Genomic DNA, 27,041 nt, shown 5'->3' on the forward strand with positions numbered 1-27,041 from the left:
AACAGTATATCATTGTAAATGAACCTAATTGTTTATAAATGGAAGTGGTGAAAATCTCTCGTGACACTATTCCTTAATTATTTTTATTTCTTTTTATTTTATTTGTCCTCTTTTTTAAATTATTTTCTTTATTATTTCTTTTTTTCTCATTATATTCAACTTTATCATATCCTAAGCAAGCACCAAACGTATGATAGAATAAATCATCTTATTCTGAATTTTATCTCGACTGCCAAACGCAGCCTTACTGTCTATCTTGAGAGGGAGAAAATTAGGTTATTCCTCTTCGATACTCTCAAGGGTAATTAGGGTTGTTTAATAAGTAAATAAGTACCCAGCTCCGTCTACACTTAGATTAAACTGATAAACATTGTTGGATAGCAACGGTTATATATAGGGTGCATTTGATTCAGTTTTGCAATGGATTTTGGGTGTAATGCAAATGCCAAAAGTCAAAGTTATTTGGGAAAATGTAAATTGCGTTTGGTTAAAACTTCTTTGCAAATGGACTTTAAGTTGAATATGCATTTGGCAAAAAAGCTTTTACAATGAGCTTTGGATATAATATACATATACATATTTTTTTTTATTTTTTTTAATTTTTTTGAACAATAACCAAACCCTTCGCCGATTTGACAATGGGCTAAGCCAGATTTGGCATTGGTGGCTATCGGTCGAGTCAAGCGACCTCCAGCGAGTCATGCAACCCAGCCGAGGGCCGGTGAAGGTCGCACGACGTCAGGCAACCGACGAGGGTCGCACAACTCAAGCGACCGCCACTATCGGTCGCGCGACCTTCACAACACCAAGGCAAGGGCCACAAGACGCAAGCAACAATCGCCTGGCTCGCATGACCCTCGCCAACATCAGGCAACCTTGATCAATGGCCGCCAACGCCAAATTTGGCTTGCCGACAGCTATAACCCTTCCCCAAATCGGTGAAGGGCTTAGTCCTTTTTAATTAAAAAAAAAAAACTAATGAAGGATGAAATTGGAATTTTGAAAAATTGGTGAGGGTAGTTTTGAAAGAAAAAAATGAATTTCGGCATTTAACCAAATGCTGAAAGCCCAATGCTAGTTTCATCCCAAAGCTAATCCCAACTAGTATTGAGCTTTCAACATTTCCAAGGTTGATTTTGAAGTAAAAGCTTTTTCAAAATAGTTGTCAAACAATCCAACATTTTTCTAAAGAATTTTGAAAGCTAAAAGACCCTTGAAAATGCTGAATCAAATGCACCCATATACTGAAATTATATTTGAATGACGTGAATATCCAACTTATGTAAATATCTTTTGTTAATAAACCAGAACTACTGGAGTTCATATTTTTAATGTTCGTTTGAGATTTAGATGGACAGCATAGCGAAACCGTAATGGCAATGCAAAGTTAAGGAAAATCAAGGAAAGCACCAAACCGTGACAATAGCTTCCAAGTGCGAAACTCCAAAAGTGCAATCCACCCAAAAAAAATTTAAAAAAAATGATAGATAAATATATAAAATTGAAGGCAAAATTGGACGATGGAAAGTCCAATATTAAAAAGCTTAGGAATTCCCGATAAAACGTAATTTTATGCTTCGGAATATGCCTCCAACATCGCCCTCGTGCCCCATGTAAACCCCAGGACTTTGTCTAAACCATTTTCGTGAGGACACTACTCTCTCACTTGCGCCTAAAAGGGGTTAAGCCTCACAGTCTCATCAACCATATATTTTGAAGAAAATATAAATCAGACCTTTTTTTTTTTTTAATCACGAAAAAATCCACCTCAAAGAAGAGTAAATATTGAGAAATACTACAGATATATAACATTTGAGAAATTCAAAGAAATGGGAAATTTGGGCCGAGCAATTACTTGCCTAATCCATCATTAGCTCCTGCCATTCTTGTAGGCAAATTATTATATCATTTTCTGGCTTTTCATTTTCGAGGGGTTAAGCGAATGAATTGTCCCGAACGCAATTTCCCATGGCCGACGTGAATATATAAATGAAAATAAACCCACACCAGTAGGAGAATAAATCACAAGCAGCCACCCGGACAGTCTCTCCATTTCAAAACCTCCCCCACGATCTTCTTCCCCCTTGTCGCATGCCTCCCGTCTCCAACCTCTCTTGATCTCCCTCCTCCTCCTCCTCCTCCCGTCACGCGCTGCCATCGTAGAGGGAGAAGCCTGCAAAGAGATGCGCGCTCCGATGAGGCCCCGCCTCGCCCTTCTCGTGCTGATGGCTGCGGCCTTCGCCGGAGCCTGCTTTGGCCTTGCTGGGGCGGCTGGCACGTTGCCCTACGATCGCCCGGGACCGCGCCCTGACGTGTTCGTCCGTGACTCCGACGACGAGGATTCGGCTTCTCCCCAGCAGGTACGTCGAGACGACGCTCGATCATCCACGGTCAGGGCGGTTCGTTGATTTTCATGGGCTTCTTGCACTCTCTCTCTCTCTCTCTCTCTCTCTCGTTTTGTCATTTTCGTTAGTTAGAGCGAGTCTGGAATTGTGCTAGATTTCCACCTTCCCCGGGGTTGCAGAAAATGGCGACTCACTTTGCATTTTCATGTACGCTAAATAAAGAGAGATCGGATCCCTCGACGTTTTCTTTCCCTGTATTTTTCCCTTTTCTGGTTTTTCTGGCTTCGTTTGGAAATGCAAAATGCTTTAAAAAAAACCTGCCGAAAACGACCGATTTCTTCCCCAACTGAATGAGGCTGTTCTTGTACCAACCCAGGAAAAGGAAAATGAGGATGTTTCACCTTTCTCTTCCACGCATTTTCGTTTTATTTTCAGTCATTTTTGGTGCTTTGGTAGAGAAAAGTCAGTGAGAAAATCAGGGTAGCAATGACCAATAGCAATTTTCGGAGAAAAAAAGATTCTATATACCGTCGGATGAGATAAGCTTATGTAACATTCATCCAATTCAACGGTACACGTGAGTTAGTACAAGAAAGGTCATGTGAGTCTAATCCCATTGGAATTCACATTAACTTCTCAAACGTTTAGGACTCGAGCATAAAATTTAGATGGATGGATGGCTCGAAACACGGCAATAGTTGCCCGACTTGATCCGATATATGCTGATATTATAACCTTTAATCGTGTGATCGTATAACTATGTAAATTTCATGAAATTCAATAGTTATAATTATTTTATTCAAACCGGTATTCCCAAATTGCACATGATGGGGTTGAAAAGTTCAATGCACATTGTGCACTTAATACGTACACACGCACCTGATGGTTAATAATAAATTCCTTCGAATATCTCTACTAAACAATCAAATAAGAAGATCACGGGGTGTTAGGCAGTGTGCGACTTTTCGACAGTTCATCATCAGATGTCCCCACAGGTTAATTAGACAAATTAGATGAACTGGACATGTCCATTTCGATCCAGTTAGCGAAAAAGGAACCAACTCATGATACGTCTTGTTCAAGCAAATGAACAGAGAGTCATAATTATGGTAAGGTCTTATCATCCTAAGTAGACATTTTCGTGGACCTTATGGGACAAAAGATTTTTGGCTGAAGATCCACCACCCTTCACCCACCGGGGGGGTCCCTTTCTTTCGTTTTTCGTTTTTTTCTGTTTTCAAATATCACTCTTTTGATTTTAAAGATAAGTGCCTTTTAAGTTTAAGTTTATGTATGTAATAATCGGTGGGCTAGAACCTAGATCAAAGGAGGAATTGCAAAGGTCATGTTAGAAATTTTACGGCTTTGTTTCTCAGGTGCATGTGTCTCTGGTGGGTCGAGACAAAATGAGAATCTCGTGGATCACCCGAGGCTCGGCTCCTCCGACCGTGGACTACGGCAAGTCGCCGGGCACATCCCAGAATTCGGCGACGGGGAGTACAACTACGTACAAGTACGCACTATACAAGTCCGGGCAAATCCACGAGGCGGTCATCGGTCCGCTGGAACCTAATACGGTATATTACTACCGGTGCAGCTCGGACTCGGCCCGCGAGTTCAGTTTCAAAACCCCTCCGACGCAGTTTCCCATCAAATTCGCAGTGGCAGGTATGTGGAAGAATGTGATTATCAACAAGGATTTTCACCTTTGTTAAGAGGGTAGTCCAAAGTACGGGTGATCGGTTCCTAGTTCAGTCTAGTTTCAAGATGGAACCGGGGGAACTAGACTGGGAGAACCGGTTCCCAAAAATTGGAACCAGGGATCAAACTGATTGATCCTAAGAATGGAAATTGGACCGAATCATCGGTCCAGTCCGATTTTAGTCTAATCCAATGGAACCAATCACTACTTTTTTTTCTCCACTACTTGGAACCGGACCAAGATAGTACTTAGTTCATATTTTACTATTTTTTTAAAGAAATAATAAAATAAAAATGAATATTTAGTCGATCCTGTTCGGTCCAATCTGGTTACCCTTGGAACTAGGAACCGGACCAAACTAGCCGGTTTGGTCCGGTCCAGTCCGGCTAGTTCCCCATTCAGGCAATCAATTTTGTACACCCCTAGTCCAAAGTTTGACATGGCATGATGCAGGCGACCTTGGACAGACTGGATGGACCAAAACGACCCTTCAACACATTGGGCAATCGACCTATGATGTCCTGCTGCTGCCCGGTGACCTGTCGTACGCCGACTTCTACCAGCCTCGGTGGGACTCGTTTGGCCGCCTCGTTGAGCCCCTCGCCAGCCAGAGGCCCTGGATGGTGACCCAAGGCAACCACGAGATTGAGAAGATACCACTCATCCATCCTAGTCCCTTCACGTCCTACAACGCGAGGTGGCGGATGCCATTTGAGGAGAGTGGCTCGGACAGCAACCTCTACTACTCGTTCGATGTCGCTGGCGTCCATGTCGTCATGCTGGGCTCGTACACGGACTTTGACCCGAGCTCGGCCCAGTACAAGTGGTTGCAAGCCGACCTGGGGAAGGTGGACCGGACGAGGACCCCTTGGATAGCTGTGCTGATCCATGCTCCCTGGTATAATTCTAACACTGCTCATCAAGGCGAGGAGGAATCGATTGGGATGAAAGCCTCCATGGAAGGTTTGCTCTATCAAGGGCGAGTCGATGTGGTTTTCGCCGGGCATGTGCATGCGTATGAACGCTTTGTAAGCTCCCTAATCCTTCTCTGTTCTATGTTTTGTTGAGGCTATGCATTCCTCCTGGTTTATCATCTCTGCTTTAATTTCTCTTTAGACCCGTGTCTACAATGGAAGTGCCAATGATTGCGGCCCGGTGCACATCACCATCGGCGACGGCGGCAACCGGGAAGGCCTTGCCAAAAGGTTTTTCTCGTGTTCCTTGTCCAAATGCTTCTTTCTGCCTCTCAGTCTTCAAATCTAAAATCACTGCGGATTCAGCTCTGAAACTGTGATGCGATCCTTTAGAATTCATATGCATAATGTATTTAAATTGATAGCTTGTACAATGAAACCGAAGTCAACTGAAAGTGGCAAAAAGTTGAACTTCAATTTGCATTTTGCCGCAGCTGACTAACCATAAATGGATTTAACTATAAAGCCGCTGCTTCCCTTGCCAGGTACATAAATCCAGCACCGCCGATATCAGTATTCCGGGAGGCGAGCTTTGGGCACGGGCAACTGGAGGTAGTGAATGCGACTCATGCACTCTGGACATGGCATAGAAATGACGATGATGAGGATATGGAAGCAGATTCAACTTGGTGGACAAGCCTCTCGTCTAACCCTGCATGTAAAGTGTGATAACCTTGATACAGTGTTATAGAAACACCCGAATGCGCAAGGCAATTGTTGGATATAGGCAAAGTCGGTTCGGGGATAGAATAAATAGATTGTGTTCCATGTAAATATTTGGATCTCAGAAAGGAATGAAACATCTTATTTTAACAGGGCTCTTTGCTTCCTCCGATGATATAATGATAATAAGATTTTGTTTGTGATTAGGCAGATCTAGAGGTGAGATGCGCAGGTATCCACTAAATTGTTCATCTTTGTTCCTACGACATAGACATTGGTGAACATTAAGGCTTTCTTTTTATGTAGAAACTTGGCCCTTGATCGAGCTGAGGATCTTGAGTGATCCGATGCGAGTCTTCTCCCCTTCTTCGGCGTCGTCTGCCATGAGAGCGGATAGCTTGCCTCGTTATGGATAATTTCTAAAGAAGCACTTGATTGTCTTCAATCTTCATTTCCCATTCCTTGTGCGGTTCACCTTGGGGCCTCTTCCCTTTCCCGCAAGGGGGATTGGATGGACCTTCTTTCGCTCTACCCCACCTTTCCCTTCGTTCTTCGGTTTGGAAGTGTTGGGCTCAGATAAGCCCACACGAGTTTCAGCCATGGCCTTGGAGATATCTTGGACACCTTGTCATTGGAGCTCTTTTCTTGTCCAGGCTTAAACCATCCATGAAAGCAACGAGAGAGCTTCCCATCCCCAAGGTCAGGGATCTTGAGCCCGAGCTCGGTGAACTCGTTGACGTAACCATTCCCATTCGTGTGAGCCAACAAAGCTTGCCATGGGCCTCGTCGTCGGCGAACTTGGGGAACAAATTTCTCCCAAAATTCCATCACAGATTCATCCCAAGTATTATTGATGGGATCGACACTTGGCTTCATCTTGCCTCCCCGATGATGCAACATTAGCATCGCAACATCGGACAAAAACATAGAAGCCATTCTCACCTTGGTGCTCTTGCCGTGCATGTTGATGGTGTCAAAGTATTACTCCATACTCCAAATAACTTTGTCCACGCCCTTAACAGAGCAGTTGTCCTTGAACTCCTCGGTTCTCGGCACGTCAACTTTAGGTACCGCTAGAACAGATCACACTCCTTTACAATGTTAGCTTTACACAAGACTAACTTGGTCTTGAGCTCTTGAACTTCTAACTCCAATGCCTTGACCATGGTTTCAAGGCCTTTATCAGTCTCATTCAAGTGGGCTGTGACTAGATTCTTGGCATCCACTCCTTCATTTCCTCCCATTCTTCATGTCCCCTAGGGCCACCATCTCCTTGTTTAGCCTTTCCTCAAAGGCAGACATGAGGTCCCTCGAATTGTCTTGGCCTTTCCACGGTTGTCCTTGTCTTGGAAGGACAACCTTCGAGTGCATTTGGGTTTAACTTTCTGAAAAGGGTTTCCACATCCAAAACCCCTCAAGGAAATATTAGAGTGTTTAGCAAGCTTTGCTAAGGAATTTTTGGCCAAATATTAGCTTTGGGAAAGCTGAAAGCCAAATACAAATAGAAACCAGCTTTGGGCTTTCAACGTTTGGTCAAACGCTCAAATTAGTTTTTCCCTTCTAAAAAATACTCACAAATTATTTAGTTTTTCAGTTTTGCCCCTTGTCGTTACTGTTCATCTTCTTTGTGTGAGGACAGCCTACAATGGCCAACAAGGCTAGATTGAGCAAGCAACTAACCTCAAGCCTAGTCACCTGCGGTTGCACAACCCTCACTCAAGGTCGCATGACCTCAGACGATGACCGCCACTACCATATTTAGCTAGCTGGCAGCCTTAGCCCTTCACCGAAGTTGGCAAAGAGTTTGATATGTTTTAATAAAAAAACTAAATCCAAAAGCCCTTTGCAAAAAAAAAAAAAAAAAACAAAACAAAACAAAACCAAAACAAAAATGCCAAACACTACCTAGGCCAAAATAGCTTTGTAAAAAAAAATTATCAAATGTAATTTGCACTTCTCTAAGACCCTTTAGGTCAAAGGCATTGCATTTCCTCAAGGCACATTTTCAAAACCGAACCGAATGCAACATCATAGTTAGAAGCCATTATGACAACAATATTGCTGTGAAACCACTTTCATGGGCCAATACTTTGAATCGTGAACTGTGCGGCACTCAAATCTTAATATGCCTTTGTTTGGGCTAAGTAAGTTTTACTTGCTCTTACTCACTCTCACTCTCAATCGAGGAAATTCTAAAAATAAACTCTCAAGGCCGTTTGAATTTTTTTTAAACTTGGATGGATACAATGGGGAGGATACACATGTATTTATATGAGCCAATCCTCTTATAATAATTGATTTACAATTCCATCTAACAAAAGATGAATGAGAAGTCTCTAGAATCGGTAGTTTTTTTTTTTTTTTTTTTTTGGGGGTGGTCAGACTCTAGAATCGATAGTTTTTCTTTGGTCACTAGAGTCGATAGTTCACTTGCACCAATTCGGACGTCCTTTCTACGAGAAGGGGCGCGAAATTCGGGGTTTGCCCTCGAAATCATCTTTAAAGAGCAAAATGAATGGGTGATTCCGAAATAACTTTGAAGGCCCACTTGAATCAAAGATAAAATTTCTTTTTGGCCTTCCATTTTGCTTGAATCGAGGCTTCCACTTACGACGTCTTTTCGGCTGCGAGAGAGAGTGCAACGCCAGGCACGTACGCGCAAAGGTCATGATTGATGAGCACAATCCCAATCCCCAAAAGAAGGGCATTATCACAGCTCACGTCGATATTCAAATCGAAGCCATCATCCCTGTGTGTAATGAAGCACTGCAAAACGCCAAAGCAAAAGGCAAAATGAGCTACACGAGGCTCAATACAAAGTGGGAACAAGGGCGAACCCGATGTGGCCATTGCGCGTTGAAACGTTTCGGCGAGAAATGATGATGGCGAACGCTTCCCGACGCCCCCCCAAACAACATGATGACCCGAAAATAAGAATGTGGGCGACCGGATATGGTACCCCTAATTTCCCACATGGAGACAAAAGTAGGGTCATTATTGATGGGGAGGGAGTAAGAGAGGTCATGATGGTCGGAACTTCGAACCGATCCATGCCCATCATTGCGTATCTTTGGGGACGGCCTATCCCCTTTATCTTTTGAGAGGGATAGAGATAAAGGAGATTCAGTTTAATCCCACGGCCATAATATCCATTTCTATGCCCAAAGGAAGAATCCGAAGAGACCCAAGTTTGACGTGGTTAGAATGCCAAGTTCCGGCTTTCTACCTCAATTTTTTGAGGATCGTTTGTTTAAACCTAATAAATTGCGTGTCAATTGGTTTGGATACGCCAACAGGCCTTCGTCAATGAAAGAACAAGTTGCGAGATGTGATATCATTGATGTTTCGAAAAAGAAAAAGAAAAACATATATAAACCAACTTCTACTTAGAGAAAGGAAACCATTTGAAAGAATTATCAAAAAAGTCTTAAATTTATTTTGCTTACAACAATTTGATTCTAAATATTTTAATTTGAGCAATTTAATCTTAAATATTTTAACAATTTATTAATGTAGCATATCCAGTCATTATTAGCCGAAAATTGATTATATGGATATTAATTACCTTACATGACATAACAGATGCTAATGTGGAAAATTTTTAAACTTGATAATATTACTTCAATTTTTTATTAATTTTTTTCAGTTGTTTTATTTCTTTTCAATTTTTTAAATTCTTAAGGGTCAACTTAGGGGCTAGCAACCATCGCTAGCCTCTAGTAAGGGTCACAACCCTCGCCCACGGCAAGGTAAGGGTCACAATTCTCGCATGCTACCCTTGCTCAATGTGAGGGCAGCAAGCCTTCATCGGCCACTCAAGAAGGGCTAGTGTGGTTACGAGTTGTCGCCTAGTTTCGGCAAGAGTTGTTGCACCCACACACAACCGACAAGGGCTAGGAGTCCTCACCGACCACAAGGAGGGTCACAATCCTCACCCAACTATAAGTGAGGGCCGCAAGCCCTCACCTAGACCTAAGTAAGCACCATAAGCTCTCGCCTAGTTCTAAGTGAGGGTAGCAGTGGCTGACGAGGGTTGTGGGGCCTCAGTCAATAGCCAGCGGCCTAGGCCGCCTTTGAAAAGAAAAGTAAAAGATAAAAGAAAAGAACAAATGAAAAAAAATTGTCCACTTCAACATTGCCTAAGCCACATCGAATGATTGACATCCTCTTCATCAATTTTCAAGGAAAATTGGTCGAATAAACTATATTGGCAAATTTATCAAAAGGCTTATCATTAAACTGGCTAAATTAAAATGTTTAAAACTAAATTAGTACAAACGCAATATGTATTAGAACTTTCTTGGTAATTTTTCTAAAACTATTTTGTAAGAAAATGACATTAAAAGTGTCATAACTTTTGTTCATTACTTACTTCAATCCCAAGACTTTTTGCCAAATCACTTAAATATAAAATCAAAGAAAAATGATCATTTAAGTGCCTCTAGTATACTTACCAAAAAAAAAAAAGTGCCTCTAGTATTAAATTTCAGCCGAAAATTCTATGTGGCTTTTTAAGATTAATTATATATAATGACGTGGTTTTTTTGATGAAAAAGAAATGCCAACTCGGAAACTCCAGCCACTCTCTCCCTCTTCTTCTTAACCAAACAACTTATTCCAATTGACCCATCCGTCTTCCCTAGTAGGCTGTCGCCACCATCTTCGTCTCCTCCAGTTTTCCCTAACTCGGCTTCATCTCCTTTCATGCATCACAGCCCCGACACCCCCTCCTCACCACTTAGCCCTCTTGCGGCTCCAACGCTACCTCCGGAGTCGTCAACCATTGCTGTTGTCCATAGACAGCCGTGCCCCGCTGTCTCCATCGCTCGACAACTCACTCGTCTCGTTCAAGCCTTGGTTTGCTCCTTCCTAAAGCCCCCGGACATTTTTTACCTTGTACTCCAACGACTACTGTAGAAGCTCCAATTTCACCTAGAGTCAATGTCACAGAAGAGGAACCAAAGGCCCCATTTTTGAAGCTTTTGTTTTCGCTCTTCAAAAGCTCGCGAATTCTCGCCTGAGTTTCGCTCATCCGTTCTTGACACACGAAATAGAGCCGCTTGCGATGCTCGTACTCTCTATTGCAAGATTCATCTCGAAAGCTTGGCCCAAATTGCCGATTTTTTAATTAGGTTTGAAGAAGAGAAGATTTGTTCGATTCACTGAATCGGGGCAAACCATGCTAAATGACATCGCTCGGGTACATATGCTGAGTGAAGTTGTGGGCGAGTCCCATTAGTCCGAAAAAATTAGAAAATATTGCAATATCAGATATTCGGTATCCCGAATTATAGTTTGCACTCAAGTGATTGCCACTTAAGTAATCCACTAAAAAAATTTAATACTAAAGTTAACGTTAAACGAAAGTTATAGCACTTATAATGCCATTTTCCCCTATTTTATCCAATAATCACATGATATTAATAGCAATTTTCTAATTGTCGAATTCGTGAACTCGCTCATAGGATTGTTTCATTACCTATTTTCATCAGATGGGGATCAAGTACGAGCAACACATGATATACTTTCTTCTCGAGGATGCTCACCGACAAAACCTGTGTCCAGAGCTGGTCACGTGAAATCGGTTGATATCACACCAAATCACATGAAGATACACTCACCTTAGTCGGGGCCTCACGTGTGCCCCTTCGTGGTCCTTAAAGGCGTTAAGTGAAGATCTAAATTTCCCTAAAGTTGAGAGGATCATAATCTCCACAGTGTAAATGAATAGTTTGGCATATATTTTGTTGGACAAATCAAGCCACCAGTACTACAGAATCAATTTTGAGTAAAATTTAACATGCATGGTTCCTTCTAGCTTAGTAGTTTTCTCCATATATGTCAGCTTCATGGATATAATCAAATAATCATGAAGATCCAATCAAATAATAATAATAATAATCATCATCATCATGAAAATTATTGCCCAAACTCACTTTCCGTTAATTCTTACTCTCGTTTTATTAAGCCGTAGAACTCACTAGTCTCTACAGGATTTACGTCCGAAGCTTGCCATCTTGTATCATTTTGTAATCCTATGCAATACACTTGCCCTATTTTTTGTCATATTTTTTATCGGACAGCATTTTCAGACATCTAAACTTCTTCCGACCACACTTCAAATTGACGGGTCACGACATTTCACATCCGGCACATTTTATTTAGTTGAGTTTGTACATGGTCGTAATATATAACCCACAAACCAAAGACAAATTCGTTAAAAGATGTATCCAATTCATGCATGACATTATTCATTCTCTATCGTCCTACATACTTTATGATCCTATTATAATACCATGGAGGTAGCAAGCAGTGAAAAGGATGGCAATAATAATCTCCTCCCCCGGCATGATGAGAATCATCAATTCCGAAACCACTCATCAACACGAGCCGCCTTCCATGCTCACATCTCATGATTGCAGTTTCAGACAGAGAGACAATCTCCCCCCTTCTTTCTTCCACCTTGTCCACTATATAATTCACGCCCCTCCCTCTGGTTTTCCTCCCCTTGTCCCAACCTCTCCTGGTGTTCTACACAGCTCACCTCTTGTAATACATTCGCTGCATCTCTCTGCTTGTTACCACTCAGGTAAACTTCTGCATAAGCTTTAATGGGCTTTTGAATGAGACTGCATGGTTTTAGAATCCCCCACTTTTTCTCCCTTTATTTAGTGCATGACACTTTCGGTCAGTCACTTCTCTTTAGGACATGGGTTTTCTTGCATGTTCAATCTAACTGGCCAGGACATTTTGTACACAGATGCGGCTGGCCTCGTACCCAAGGACCCTTGTATTACGAATCAGCGAAATAGCGATTAGGATTTAGGAGATAGTGCACAGAGAGAAAGAGAGAGAGAGAGAGAGAGAGAGAGGAGAGCTTTATCCCTTTCTTTCATTTAGGGGAAGCCGAAAGGGGAACAGGTCTTGAACAGTGCTGATTTGGGCAGATATCTTGTTTTTCTGATATTCCATGTCCTCCATCTGCTTTCACATTTACGCCACAAAAGCGCCCTCTGTCTGTTTTCTGGCTATTTATATCTGCCATGGTTTCGGGAAACCGTATGCATGTTCTTAGCCACAAGAAAAGGAGAGACAGACGTCGGTATGGTTTCTGATAGCTATGTTTGATTGTTTAAGCTGGTCTTGATTCTGCTCAGGCAGCAGTACTACACTCCTCATGTGTATGGCATTGATTAATGAATTTGTGCATATCATCATGCTTAGAAAAGTAATCAGCAATCTTTTTTCTTCACGCTAAAATGCTCAGGCTTCGTTGATTTGGTGTCTTGGAACAATAACAGGGCGATCCGCAGAAGCAGAACCGGGTTGTCGGAAGATGGAGAGGCTGAACTCGGACCTGTATCTGCAGAACTGCTACATAATGCAGGAGAACGAGAGGCTGAGGAAGAAAGCCCAGCTCCTCAACCAGGAGAACCAGGCACTCCTTTCCCAGCTGAAGAACAATTTCTCCAATGCCAAGGAAGGTCCTAGTTCTACCTCGAACACCACCATTCATGATCTGCGTCACAGCTCCGCTAGCTCTCGTCCTGATTATTCTAATTCCAACGCCAACGCCTGATTCAGATGCGCCACAACGCCCCGCGACCCCATCGACGACAATCAGCTCTCTTCTTTAGGTGTACCAGTTAGAAAAAAGTTTGTCATCAATAGATTCGTCGGTTCAGTTTCTCTTTATCCACGATCTTTGCGGGTTGACATATCAATATCTACTCTCACAAACACGTCTTGGTCTATCACCAAATGCCAAATGCTCTCTCTCTCTCTCTCTCTCTCTCTCTCTCTCTCTCTCTCTCCATATATATATATATATGTGTGTGTGTGTGTGTGTGTGTGTGTGAAATTATGTTATGCCCATCTTCACATTCAAGCAATAGCTCGTATCAAGTCCACTAAAAATGAATCCTTAAAGAATGTTGCTCTGCTTAATTGGAGAGAAGCTCTTTAACTGCGTTCCTCGCACATCGTGCATGTTTTTTTGTGCACTACGGAAAACTTAACACCAGACAAAAAGAAAAGAAAGACGTACGGCACGATTAGACACGAGCGTTTTCAGTCCAGATCCTATGTTAGGGACCCAATCCGAGAGGAAACGTCATGGTGCATTCGGTGGACAAAGTCAACAGGAATCTTGCCCGTCCTTCAGAATACTACTACATAGTACCATTTCCCTGATGACGTTAGGGGGTTGACCCATTTGGCCATCAAGCGGGTCCTCCAGAGTCTCACTCTCACGCACGGTTTGATTGCTCGATAGAACGATTCCCACTCGAAGATGATAATTTCATCTGAGATGGACAAGGAAACAGAAATTTTCTATCTTCAAGTTCTTACATCTGAGTGAATTCGCACCAGGCAAATCCCCTCGTACTCAAAAAGGGATTTGAATCACAAAGGCTTTATCTAAGCAAAAGCTTTTTCAGAGTATTCCAAATACAAATACAGTGACATGAGAGATATTAACATCCTCTTTGGAGATGCCTTTTATGACATATATCCCTCGTAAATCCCCATAGAAATGCTGCTAGCAATCTCTTCCGATTTCAGGGGGAGAAAAGAACATGCTCAGTGATGCACACAAAATTACGCAGGCAGCAGCAGTCTATAAAGGAGGGGAACGATGGACAATCAGCTCAAGTGCCAGGCGGCATCGGATATAAGGACTTTGAATAAAATCTGCCGGGCTACTGTGTTGGAGCAGATGGACTCTTGTATAGACGAAAACAAGTTTCTTTCAGTCCTCCTATAATCAGCCGAGAGAGGAGTCAGTGAAGACATCACCTGACGCCCATACTTCTACCCCTTCTCTCAATTCTCCAATATATCCTCCCCGGACACAACCTCACAGTGAAGACATATCTTGCAACTTCAAAAAGTTTCAGATCCAGGAACAGTATGTGTGCCAACATCTACAATTTTTAGTTCTGTCATTGTAGAAATCTGGCCTTGTCATAGGAAAAAGGAGCCATAGAAACCCCATCATCCCAGCTACAAATGCCACAGTTGCAATTCCTGTCACAGAAAATACAAGAAGGTGACCAGCTGCAGCACAAAGGTTAAAAAGTCGACACACATCTTTCATAATACTAGCATTGGTGATTTTGCAGAGTATGGACAAATTTAAATAATATCAACCCATCAACCAAAAAAGAACGTAAGAAACACCAATGGAAAATATGGTTAATCTGGCCGGCTTTATAACAAACAAACAGAACCTCCAAGCGTTCAATGTCAGATGGTCCACTGCAAACACAACTTAGCTAAGTGAAGAAAGCTCTTAACTACAATTCTCCAAATGTTCCGAGGTCAATAACGCTTCCTGCTTCATGACATAGTCATTTCAGATGGCACTTGGACAAATAGCTTTTACAACTTCACACACCAGCACAAACAAGGGATAAGCATGGTTTGGGTTGGGCCAGTTCAGCACCTAACCCAAGGACCAACTTCCATGGTCCTCAATTTTTGAGACCTGGCACCGACATTGTTGAGCCTAGGACTGAGGATTGAACCAACCCTATGGGTCTTGTCCAATACATATCAAACATAAATCTAAGATGAGGCAACAACAGAAATCTCCATTTGTCATTATTGAGCTGCATTCATAAGGCAGTCCAAGAGCAGCGAGGGATTTCACCAGCTGAGCTATGCTCGTGAGGAGAGGCTAGACATAAGTGGCGAGGCGAGCAAACAGGCTTTCTTTTTTTTTTCTTTTTGGTCGAATCTTGACTAGGTTTCTACTTTTAAATTTACGCAACAAAACCACATAAGAAAGAACAGAGGCAGAGACACAAGGGTTTAGAGTAAACAAAAATATATAATATAAATGGTATGTATATACACATAATATATATGTAACATATAATATATATACAGAGTTGGTCTGGATTGGACCAACCCTAAAATCTTAGGACGGATGACCAACCCGCACAATGCAAGATCCAAGGGTCCCGGGACCAAGGACCGGCCCAGTCCCCCTTGGGAACCAAACCAAGACAGGTTGGGTTGGGCCAGTCCATGGTCAAACCCTAGACCGATGCTCGGACCTAACAAGCAAGGTTAGGAGGTAACATTGTAGAAGAATGGTGGAGACAAGATCTCTAGATAGTTTCAAGGCGAGGAGCTTCTGCTGATAGAAATGATGATTCTCTACTTGAGTCATTGAGGTATATGTTCAGAACAATAATATAGACGAAAGTTGAACATTGCTAAAACAACAGCCTCAAATTGTTGTAGTGAAAAAGAGGCACCGTCAAGATTTTTGCAGGGGCATCTTAGGTATATAGGACTGATTAATATCAAGATTAGTACTTTGTTCTTGAGTCATTGAGAAAACATTCTGATAGGACGCCAGAACAGCACCAAGAAAAATGAGGGCTGAGAAGTGACAATAAAAGGAGAGCAGGGGAAAAAAACCAAACTCACAGATAAAGCTGTATTCAACACATCATCTATAGAGTATTAAAAATAGTCCATTTGGCCAATCATACAGATCTCAAGCCAACTGTTAGTTACATACCTTTCCCACGTGAAAATAGCACAGGCAATCCCATGAAATTGCAAAAGATATGAGCAACTAATGGGGCAAGAAGATGACCTGCAACACAATACAAACAACTCAGAAGCAGTAACTTCTTGACCCTGTAAAGCACAATGGAATCAACAAATGCACACTACTGCTATAATTCCGGCTGTAAAACAGATACAGTTAGGTTTCACAGTGATATTGCTCAAGGCATGGAATACATTCCTTCAATAAGTTTCAGACATCAAATGAACACCATTGCAAACCAGCTTCGACATACCAGTCCGGATAAATAGAAATGATGCATATGAACCAAAGACAACAGTGTATCCCAGCTGGAGGCCTGACAAAACAACGGATCATTGCTCAGAGAGAGAACTAATTCATTCAGCAATTGAAAATCTCACAAAAAAGACAAAAGAGAATCACCAGAAAAATGGCCATGGGAGGAAAAAAAAAAAAATGGTTGAAAGTAAGCTCTTCAGACCTTAAAAATTGCACCTAATTATAAGAAAATTCAGGATAGAGTTTACCTATGATCATTGATGCTTTTATTAATTGACGGTTTTGCTTCATATAAATCTCCATAAAATGGTTCAAGTGTGCTGCAAATAAGATCACTCATAAATAAGGTTTTCAACCTCAACTTAAAATAGCAGAAAAGGCAGAAATAAATTTTGAAGCATGTTTCAGAAGTTAAAACCAGCAAACATCTACAGAAATGGTAACAACAGAGCTGATGCTTCGCGAAAAATAGAAACAATATTGATCACTTCAAATAGCTTCGTTGTCAGATGATGTAATAAAAAAGGAATATTAGGAGTATATAAAAGGGAATACCAGTTAACTTTTACCAGTTGAAAGAACTCTGAATTCTTCCTATTGATATGACACTCATTTCAATGAACTGAAGGATCCAACTCAAATACCAGTAAAAAGAGAACAGCCAGTGAAATCCACCTTTATTACGTTGATCAAACGTGTATCATCAAAAAGACCAAGAGGAAGAGAAAAGTCTTAAAGATGGTAACAGATGAACACCATGCCCAATCACATGTTAATGAAACACTACGACTGGAAGGGGAGACTCTTGAGACTTCCACTGGGCTATGAGCAAGAGATCCTGAAGGAATTTGACGTGTGATAAAGCAGTCACATTTAACTATTTATCATAGCATGTAGATTGTTCTCATTGACCTAATCCAATTTTGAATACACAGAGTATTAGCTCAGGAAAATGTAGTGAGTGAAAAGCAAATTCATCATATATATATATATATGAGAGACAATACTGAAGCAAAAGGACATCCTTGAGATTCTAAAGTGCCAACTCAGATGACAATTTATAGCATGCTTTATTTACAATTGAAGGTTGCAGGAGTTAATAAATACTTAAGTACTAAATACAAACAAGAATGACGGACTTCAACACACAGCACCATCCACGTGTTGCACGTGATCAATATTTCAACAAGGTAAGCATTATCAACCAAGATGCTTTTAACTGCAATTTCCATTGTGTGGATGGAATTGCTTAGGAGAGGACAAACTCATAAGTTCATCAATCATATTACCCAAGCTGAATAAGATTGGGCCCAGAATAAGGATGCTGTACTTTTCGAATCCTCCACAGAGAAGTATGGATATCATACACGCTCTAAAAACCAACTCTTCTGTCAGTGGCGCCTGTTTAAATAAAGGAGGCAAAAAGTATAAATGAAAAAGAATCAAACACCTAGCAACTTATTGAAAGGTATCTAGCATGAAATTGAGAAATAACTAGATAGTCTATCCTTAAATTACAAGCTAAATTATTTCAATATCGATACTTTATCATCAGTAACATAAAGCTTACAAGTCGTTATATTCATAGACAGGCTAATTGCAGTTACAACGAGGTCAATAGTTCTCAACTTTACCATTCATCAAAAATCAACTTACAATGGGAAAATACAACACTAATATTGTTAAATACAAAGCTACATGATTTTGGGTAAAGCAAAAGAAATGGGTACTTAAACAGTCAAAACTCACCAAAACCTAATTTAGAGACTACATGACCTCTCCAAGCCACACTTTCACATTGCTTTAAGTAACTAACTTTTGATGCAACATACGTGTTTAGAAACATCTGTGTTTACTTGAAGTTGCAGTTTATTGTCTTTGCCAACTCTTTTGACATTACATAGGTTTAGATGGATGATTAGTCTGATCGAGATTTCAAAGCATGATAAAGTTTCAATCCACAATATGCACGATGGAAACAAAACACTAACCACGACAAAATTACGCCAAGCCATAATATTTGAGGCCCTGGAGAGAATCCACCTAAATAGAAACTGCACAGAGTTGTAGATATACTCGAAGGAAAAGCATCCGACGCAATTCTGATGCTCCTTCCATGAATCCACCCACAACAACAACTTGAGGGCCAAACTCCCAGCGTACATAAGAGAGGTCAACGACAGAGGAAGAACCACGGCTTGCCACTGTTTCATGCACATACACAAACTATCTCATTTCAGAAGCTGCAGAACGAGAATCAAACGCACAAACAACATGTGCGAAAATCCCTCAGTCCCGGGATCACGCCGCAAACTGAAATTAGAAACACTGCACTTGACTCAGTTAACTCACCACATGGTCTCCCCTGATGCCGTAAACAGCCAGCAAATCGCGAACCTCCAATCTTCTTATCTAGCATACAGCAGAACACCGACATTGCCAGCTCGAGATTAGAGCAAATCGGCGCCGCGAATCGTTACAAAAGATAATCTTTCCCGTTCCGGACCGAAATTGGACTCACCGGGAGGACGAGGGCGGTGGCGGCGACCGAGACCAGGGACGAGACGGCGGCGCAGGCGAAGCGCCTGATCATGAAGCTCTTGAAGGAGGCGGGAGGGGGGAGGCGGAGGACGACGGTGGGCGCGTAGAGGGTGGCGACGTAGAGGAGGGCCATGGAGAAGCAGGAGGCGAGCGCGGCCGGCCTCGACAGGCCGGGGCCGTCCTCCATCGCCGGCGGATCAGCGTGCGCGAGGGCGAGCCCTAGCGGAGGAAGGCAGGAGTGGGTCGCCGCCGCCGCCGCCGCCGCCGCCGCCGCTGGAGGAGGCGGGGGAGGTCCGGGTGGGGCGGCGGTCGCGACTCGGGGGAGTGGGAGGGGAAGAGTGAAGCTGACGAGCTGGTTGGGATCGTAGACTTGCGTTGAAGTACTTGGAATCTCCATTTTCGGGCTTGTCTATAGTCTACTCGGTTCTTCCCTAATTGTATAATAATAATAATAATAATAATAATAATAATAATAATAATAATAATAATAATAACAATACTGTTTTGGGAATAATTATACCTATTTCTTGGTGCATAGGAATTAATTGAAAATAAGTAAAAAAAATTAATTAAAATTTTGGAATTTTACAAGAAAAGAATACACTATGCACATTCTATTTTGGTTGTTTTGTGTGATCTCTTCTCTAGGTGCAACTTTTAATTGAATTAAGATCATTTAGGCTTTGTTTATTTTTCAAAAAATAAATGACTCAAAAAAATTTCTAAAAGTAATTACTTGAAAAATGAATGAATGAAAAATATTCTCATCATTTCTGAAAAATATATAAATATAAATTGTTATGGTAATTAAAATATTTTTTATTCATCTTACGAAACAAACGAAACCTATTTTTGTAAAAATAATTTCTTCTACGATGAATTTTATGAACTCTTGATTTAAACCTCCATTTGTTTTACGAAAAATATTTTTTAAGAAAACATTTTCCGACATTAGGATGATTTAGTAAAATGAGTCTAAGGAGATTGCTTTTCTAGTCCACAAAAAGATTTTCCTAATAAAACTTATATTCATAAAAATGATTTCCTCCTTAAACAATCAATAATCATTTTCTAAATAAGATTATACATCACGATTCAATTGGAAACTTTGGGCTTAGGCACTAAAACCCCAAGACTTGTTCATGGGGCCCTAGCAACGAAGCGAGCTCCTAATGCCAAGAGCTTAGGTTCATTGAGGCTAGGCCTTAGACCCCTTGTGTCCATATGCCTAGATCCTCTACACTCATGCTCCAATCCATTGATGCTAGGCTTGGTTTAACGACCTAAATTTCCACAAAATTTTTTGAAGTAAGATCATAACCTATTCCACAAAAGTTGACAACCTACGACTATGAAGACCAAACTTTTTACTCTTACCTATAAATTACAAGTAATTTTATATCTTACGTGATGATTCAACTTGTGACTTCTAAGATCAATCCCTAATGTCTCCATGTAATGCATCAAGACTTCCAATATAGATTCTCTTCTTCTTCTTTTTAAATAAGAAAATCATAACCTATTTAAATTGATCATAACTTTTCTTAAAATCATAACTTACTTTCTATAAATCACAACTTATCACAAAATTGCTCATGACTTATCACCAAAGGATAACACTTTTATTTTAAAGATCATAACTTATCAATTGATCTATGACTTTCCACATGAAAACTCATCACTTTTGCAGTCCTTATTCCACCAAGTTACTCTCAGAAATTAAGTTAATATGCACAATCTACCTATTTCTTTTCCAACTTAAGCTTTTAATCATTAGTACACCTTATCACTCCAGTAACCTCGCTTTGATATTAAAAATTTTGACGACCTGAATTTCCACAAAATTGAACTTCGAATGAAAATATAAATTAACTTCACTTCAATTCTTTGATAAATAATCTTATTCTCAATTGTAATTGTACAAGTAATTTAACTATAGTTAATATGCATCAAAACCTTATGCATAGAAACCCATCTCTACTTTTGTTGTGCACTTTGATCCGATCCTTACTAGTGATCTTCAAAAGCATTAACCTTATGCCCTTGAACCCCTAACCTAACTATGTAAATTTGGGGTGAGCCTAAACTCAATAAATGAACTGTCTAGGTCTAAGATAGAAGATCAACTTACTACTCAACCCAATATCAATAAACAACATGAGCTCAAGCTATACAAAACCACCATAAATGACAAATGCATAAGCAAACGCTCTATATTCACTCAAAAGCAAGCATATGACATATTATGTAATGATGAACTAGTATCACTTAGTAGCTCACCACTATACACAAGAATATATACAAGCAAGGTCATACTTATTATGGAGCTCACAAACACACACCATACTTGTCAATAGCCAAGACTATCTCGATCACCACCAACTTATGGGGGATGGAATCATATGTATCATTTGCCACGCCTTAGCAAACTCATCACGGGTGTCCTTTATATCAGCAAGGATAAAATACACCACTGTAGGTTCACATGACAATGGTCAATACACCATAACTATAAAAGCCATATAAGCCAAGTCATACCATGATCACAAAAGCTACGTCATACCATGATTACAAAAGTCATGTCATAATAAGATTTCATATCATCTCAACTTTGTAGAGAACTATTTCATACGATAAAATATCTAGCTAACTTCAGAGTCTCATCCACATACTCATACAAGGGAGTTCACTTTGTGATGAATAAGTCGTGGCAAAAGCCTTAATCACATGGCATCATTCACATACACTTCATAACAATTGTTGTGCACATCTCAATAATTTACAATTTCTTGTGCAATTAATGATAGATTATTAATTACATGCACTTCTTTTCATGCCAAGCCATCATTATTTAATCGAGAGCCATAGATAGGTAATTGGTAACCTAGGAATGGATGTTCATAATGGATCACGTGAAAATCGACAACTTAAAGAATCGACCATGTGAGTAACAATGACTCAAAGAATCAACTGCCTGATTAATCGGCAACACATTGTTAGTGCTTTGATAACTTAGTTGAATTACAAGAATATTATTATCACCCCTAATTTTAACATTAGCAGACTTTCACTTAATTGAGCAATATTAATTAAATTAAACTCCAAGGGCCACTTATTTGTCATCCAAAATATACAAGTATTTTTTTTATACTATGGACTGCCACGTGGTATATAAAATTACCAAAATAGCCTACTTCCAAATTAATTACACTATTAGGACCAATTGTGCATAAACATGGTGTGTTTGGTAACCGGCCAAACATGGTCTAATCTATTCTTTTATTCATTTGGAATAAAAAAGGAATAAAAATATGTTTGGTAACTTTTCTTGTTTCTGGAAATAAATTTGAAACAGAATCATTGAGTAAAAAAAATTTACTTCTTTATTCTCTGGAGCAACTTTAATCAAGTCCATTTTCTTTTTTCTTTTTTCCTTTTCTTCTTCTCCTTCTCCCTTTGGCCAATCAACCAAACGAGGGTCAACAACCTCATCGGAGTGTCGCTGGCCAAAGGAAGAAAGAGAAGAAGAGAAGGAAAAAAAAAGAAAAACATAATAAAATTATCATGTAAAAAAAATCCTAATTCGCAAAAGAATTTGAGGTTTTATCAAACGCATTTCTATTTTGAGAATAAAATTTTTGGTCAATTACCAAACACCTTCATATGTCGGAAACTCATCCAAAGATAAGATTAAAAAAAATCATTTTTAAGTAGAAATTATTTCCGAAAGCAGAACGGTTATCAAATAGGCCCTTAGATACATTGCCTAGATTAAGAAATTATCTCTCAAAATAACACAACCGCCTATCAAAATAAGGTTCCTTATGTTGTGAACAACTACCGGAACTTTCAATTTTTGCAGATTTGTCCCTCAACTTGGTGAAATTACAAATTTGCCTCTAAAGCTTCTAAACTAGTTTTTTTGAACTGGTTTGACTTACCTTAATTAATATTACTTAATAACCTATTAATCAACACTAAAAATCATAAAATAACCTTGCTAATAGTCCCATCTCAGTTTTGTAAGTTTCGAAATTGGCCCCTAACCTTGTCAAGAACTTATAAAAATACCCATTTTTATGCTCAGTTTTACCCTTTTCACATTTGTCCCATACAAGTTGCAAGAAAACCTTTTTGTAATCTCTCAAAGACATTCTAGGCATGAGGAAAGCTTTTGATTTCAAACTCAATAATCACAATAGATTAACATACAATTATTAATCTTCCTCACACAGAGTAAAATCTAAACTAAATAAACAATCAATCCAACAACCAAGCTCAAGAGTACTAAGTAGATTAATCTAACTTAGCCCTATTGTTTTCACCGTCCTTGAATATCAACTTGGACAACTCAAAATCTTAATCACCTAATAATAAGAACAAAGATTAACAACTCTCAATCTTTAAGAAAACAACAAAACTAACTTGATAAGAAGAAAGATGAAGTCCATGCACTTGAAGCTCAGACAACTCATATTGAATGAACTTTGGAACTTGATTGAAATTTAGGGGGAGCTTCGCTTGTTTTGAAAGGGAAAAGAGAATTTGCACTTGAAGACAAGAAGATGAAGTTGCTCTACCAAAAAGGAGAAAGAAAATGAATTTTTCTTCCTTCTTTACTTATTTTAAAGAATAGCTTCAACTCATGTTAATTAACTAGGATTATAAGTGTGATATAAAGTAACTAGAGTTAGAACAATATGTCATTCATGATATCATACATGATGTAATTTGATAGGCTAAGTTCAATGTTGCCATTTTAGAGCATGTGTGTTATTACTAAGTGACAAATGGCAAGATTTTGGATAGAAAGATATGAGAGAGAGAGAGAGAGAGAGAGAGAGAGAGAGAGAGAGAGATTAACCAAGTAAAATACATGAATAAGGAAACAATATTTAAGTTGTAATCGTTTCAAGTATTAATGAGAGATGGAGAAGACCTGACTTGTCTTTCCCAAGTAGATGCATTAATAAGAATCATTATTTGTTTGTATTTATTGAAGCAAAAGAATGAGATCATGCATGAGGTAAATCTATAGGTTAAAGTTTAGGTTGAAGATGAGAGAGATGTGGAGAATGAAGGACTCTTGGCTTGCAAACTTAAAGAGCATTAATGGGCTAGAGTTAAAAAAAAAAAAAAAGAAGTGATGTAAGGAATGATATAAGTTGCAAGTAAGGAATTATGAGATAAACTAAGGGATGTGGCAATCAAATTAGTGAAAAGTGGCTAATAAATTATGGTTATGATAGACAGAGAACATGTGACAATTATTAATGCCCATATGGGGAAACATGATCTTATTTTTATATAGCACAAGATACATAATAAATACAATGAAAATTTAAGATGTCGCACTTGGGACTCTTAACACCTATGTTTAGGTCCATCGAGGCTATGTCCGGGACCTTGACACCCATGCTTGGGTCTTTGGTGCACGAGCTTGTGACTATCGAGGTCTCGCCCCTTGGCCTCGGGCACCTAGCACCAAGTCTCCAATGCTCGAACTCAGGTCTATTGAGGTTACGCCTTCAACCTCAGTTTTGGGTTCTCAATCCGGGCACTAAGATCTAGGGCCCAAACTCAATGGATTGAAGCCCGAGCGTCGAGGATCCTTTGTAGATCTAAGCCAGGGTGCATGGGTATCGAGTTCTCGATGGACCCAAGATCAATGCCTATGCTCGTGTTGAAGAGCTAGGAATTCATCATAAGTATCGTTTCTTGATTGGCCATGAGCAAGTCAATGACGCTTGAATTGTATATGTCTATTTAGGAAAATCTCATAATCAAGTGATAAAAAAAAATCAATTTCTTTTTAGATTTTATTTAAATATAGAAAAATATTTTTTTTAAAAGTATTATATTTATCGCAAAATACATGGAGCATCAGTTCATGATACAACCATATGAGATAGCTGATTAATAGCAGTTACATCTTAAAAAAAAAAAAACGGAAAATAAAGAAATAAAGAAAAGAGGAGTAACATCAACGATTGATACAGCTTCCTTGCCCGAGGCAAAAGTACTCCCCCAATTTCCCATCAACGGCGAGATGGGGGTCCACGTCATACAAAGGTCATTTCACCCCTCCGCTAGCGTCACCGGGCCAATAGGTTCGCGACACGTCGCGGTGGGACCCGTCGAGCGCAATCCCAAATATACCCTCGCGCTTCCTCGGCGTCCTCATTCATCTTCCAGATCCACCGACCCCTCTTCTCGTTCCTCTTCACAGAATCTCTCTCTCTTTTCCCCTCCGATTTCTCCACTCCAATCTCGCGTCGCTTCCTTCGATTCTTGCTCCCGAAACCCTAAATCCTCCCCTGAATCGGCCAGTCCCTCCCTCGTCTCGTCTCGTCTCGTCTCGCCGCGCTCTTTGCCATGGCGAAGGAGTTCAACGTCCCGCCGGTGGTCTTCCCCGCCGGCGGAAACCCCGCCGCCGGGAACCTCCAGCAGCGCCGCGTCCCCACGGCGCCGTTCCAGCCCCCGCGCCCCCCGAGCTCGAGCCTCCCCTTCATGTCTTTCGACATCGGCTCCGCCACCTCCACCGCCGCCTCCACCATCTACGGCGGCCCCATCGGCGGCGGCGGCGGCGGCGGCCCCTCCGGCTCCGCCAACTTCGACGACGAGGAGCCCCTCCTCGACGAGCTCGGCATCCACCCCGAACAGATCTGGAGGAAGACCAGATCGATCCTCAACCCCTTCCGCGTGAACCCGGCCGTCCACACGGACTCCGATCTGTCCGGCCCGATCATCCTCTACCTCTCGCTCTGCCTGTTCCAGTTGCTCGCCGGCAAGATCCAATTCGGTGTGATCCTCGGGTGGATCGTGGTCTCCTCGATGTTCCTCTACGTGGTGTTCAACATGCTCGCCGGGCGTAACGGCAAGCTGAACCTGCACACGTGTACGAGCGTCGTCGGGTACTGCATGCTGCCTTTGGTGATCTTGTCGGCGGCGTCGCTCTTCTTGCCGCAAGCGAGTGTGGTCCGGTTCGGCATCGCTGGTGCCTTCGTGTTGTGGGCGACGAGGGCGTCTACGGCCCTGATGGTGGCGCTTGCCGAAGGCGAGGAGGAGCATCGTGGCCTCGTTGCGTACGCGTGCTTTTTGATTTACACTCTATTTTCTTTGCTCGTCATATTTTAGTAGAAAGGGCTAGAGATGTTGTTTTTCCAGTGATTTGTGGTGAGTTTTTGGGGGGATATGAAAGATAGTGAAGCCATAGTTCAGGTTACGAGGAATGGATGGATGTGGTTATGATGTAATGAAATTGGATGATTCGTTGTAATCTGGTTGAGAAGTGGTATGTAGATATCACAGAACTTTTCTGTCTTTGCTGCTTGTCAGATTTTTGTGGCAATGGCTGACAACATTTTTTGGGAGATTTGTGTGGAAGTTCTCCTCAACATTCAACACAATGAAGATGCCTTTCTATTCCTATAATTAATGAAGTGCGCGAACTAATGTCTGTTTTGATTGAAATATTGACTTTAACTTCATGGGCAGGATATGCATAGACATTGTGCAACCTATGAATGGTTGACGCCATTGATGTGGAGGAGTTTTATCCTACTTGCGTGAACTTCCACTTTGTTAATTGACTGAATATTTTAGGCATTGAATGATTGGCTCTTTTTTCCCGGAATAGTTAGGTTAGCTTAGAAACTTTTCTCTCCTTGTTCCAATGCTTCACAGACAAATCATGTGCTTTCAATTGGCAGCAGGCAGCAGGCAGCTGTACAACCTATAACGCTATTCCTTGCTGATGGAAATGTAGTGCTTCACAGTCAGAATGTTTTCACAATTTAGATGACTCATTTGAAGTTCATGACTCTACTTACGTGCAATTAGGACTGCTTTTTCCTCTTTTTGGAAAAAAAACAGGCCAGTTATTATAGTTGCTCTAGGCTTTTGTTGAAGTATGATAGTTGTTGTTGTCTCTTGGACATGCTTATCTTTACCTTAAGGCGGAACTGTTTTCTGCCTTTGTCTGTTTA

At 40.8% G+C, this 27,041-nt stretch overlaps 4 protein-coding genes across 7 annotated transcripts; 3 read left to right on the forward strand and 1 right to left on the reverse strand.

Moving 5' to 3' along the window:
- The first annotated feature begins 1,908 nt into the window (after positions 1-1,908).
- On the forward strand, positions 1,909-5,836 carry LOC104438162 (probable purple acid phosphatase 20). The gene is made up of 5 exons (XM_010051248.3): positions 1,909-2,360; positions 3,722-4,013; positions 4,501-5,075; positions 5,164-5,252; positions 5,507-5,836. The coding sequence occupies exons 1-5, from the start codon at positions 2,184-2,186 to the stop codon at positions 5,688-5,690; spliced, it is 1,317 nt and encodes a 438-aa protein (XP_010049550.2). The 5' UTR covers positions 1,909-2,183; the 3' UTR covers positions 5,691-5,836.
- Positions 5,837-12,069: 6,233 nt separating this feature from the next.
- LOC104438138 (protein LITTLE ZIPPER 3) lies at positions 12,070-13,466 on the forward strand. Of its 4 annotated transcripts, none has more exons than XM_010051230.3 (2): positions 12,070-12,273; positions 12,986-13,466. In XM_010051230.3, exons 1-2 carry the CDS (start codon positions 12,084-12,086, stop codon positions 13,261-13,263), a joined length of 468 nt encoding a protein of 155 aa, XP_010049532.2. In that variant the 5' UTR covers positions 12,070-12,083; the 3' UTR covers positions 13,264-13,466. The 4 variants fall into 4 exon arrangements, with proteins under 4 accessions (XP_010049532.2, XP_039166044.1, XP_039166045.1 ...); XM_039310110.1 differs by having other exon boundaries at positions 12,195-12,273; positions 12,952-13,466; XM_039310111.1 differs by lacking the exon at positions 12,070-12,273 and adding an exon at positions 12,373-12,786 and having other exon boundaries at positions 12,952-13,466.
- Positions 13,467-13,996: 530 nt separating this feature from the next.
- Positions 13,997-19,443, reverse strand: LOC104438127 (CAAX prenyl protease 2). The gene is made up of 8 exons (XM_010051213.3): positions 19,034-19,443; positions 18,865-18,924; positions 18,504-18,716; positions 17,802-17,913; positions 16,761-16,832; positions 16,508-16,570; positions 16,222-16,299; positions 13,997-14,714 (listed from the first exon to the last, which is right to left on the reverse strand). The coding sequence occupies exons 1-8, from the start codon at positions 19,238-19,240 to the stop codon at positions 14,581-14,583; spliced, it is 939 nt and encodes a 312-aa protein (XP_010049515.2). The 5' UTR covers positions 19,241-19,443; the 3' UTR covers positions 13,997-14,580.
- A 5,803-nt stretch (positions 19,444-25,246) lies between these two features.
- LOC104455901 (protein YIPF5 homolog) lies at positions 25,247-26,487 on the forward strand. Its single transcript, XM_018862270.2, has one exon. It carries the CDS (start codon positions 25,429-25,431, stop codon positions 26,188-26,190), a length of 762 nt encoding a protein of 253 aa, XP_018717815.2. The 5' UTR covers positions 25,247-25,428; the 3' UTR covers positions 26,191-26,487.
- The last annotated feature ends 554 nt before the right edge of the window (positions 26,488-27,041 follow it).

This window comes from Eucalyptus grandis, chromosome 1, assembly GCF_016545825.1.
Source record: "Eucalyptus grandis isolate ANBG69807.140 chromosome 1, ASM1654582v1, whole genome shotgun sequence".
Taxonomy (NCBI): Eukaryota; Viridiplantae; Streptophyta; class Magnoliopsida; order Myrtales; family Myrtaceae; genus Eucalyptus; species Eucalyptus grandis.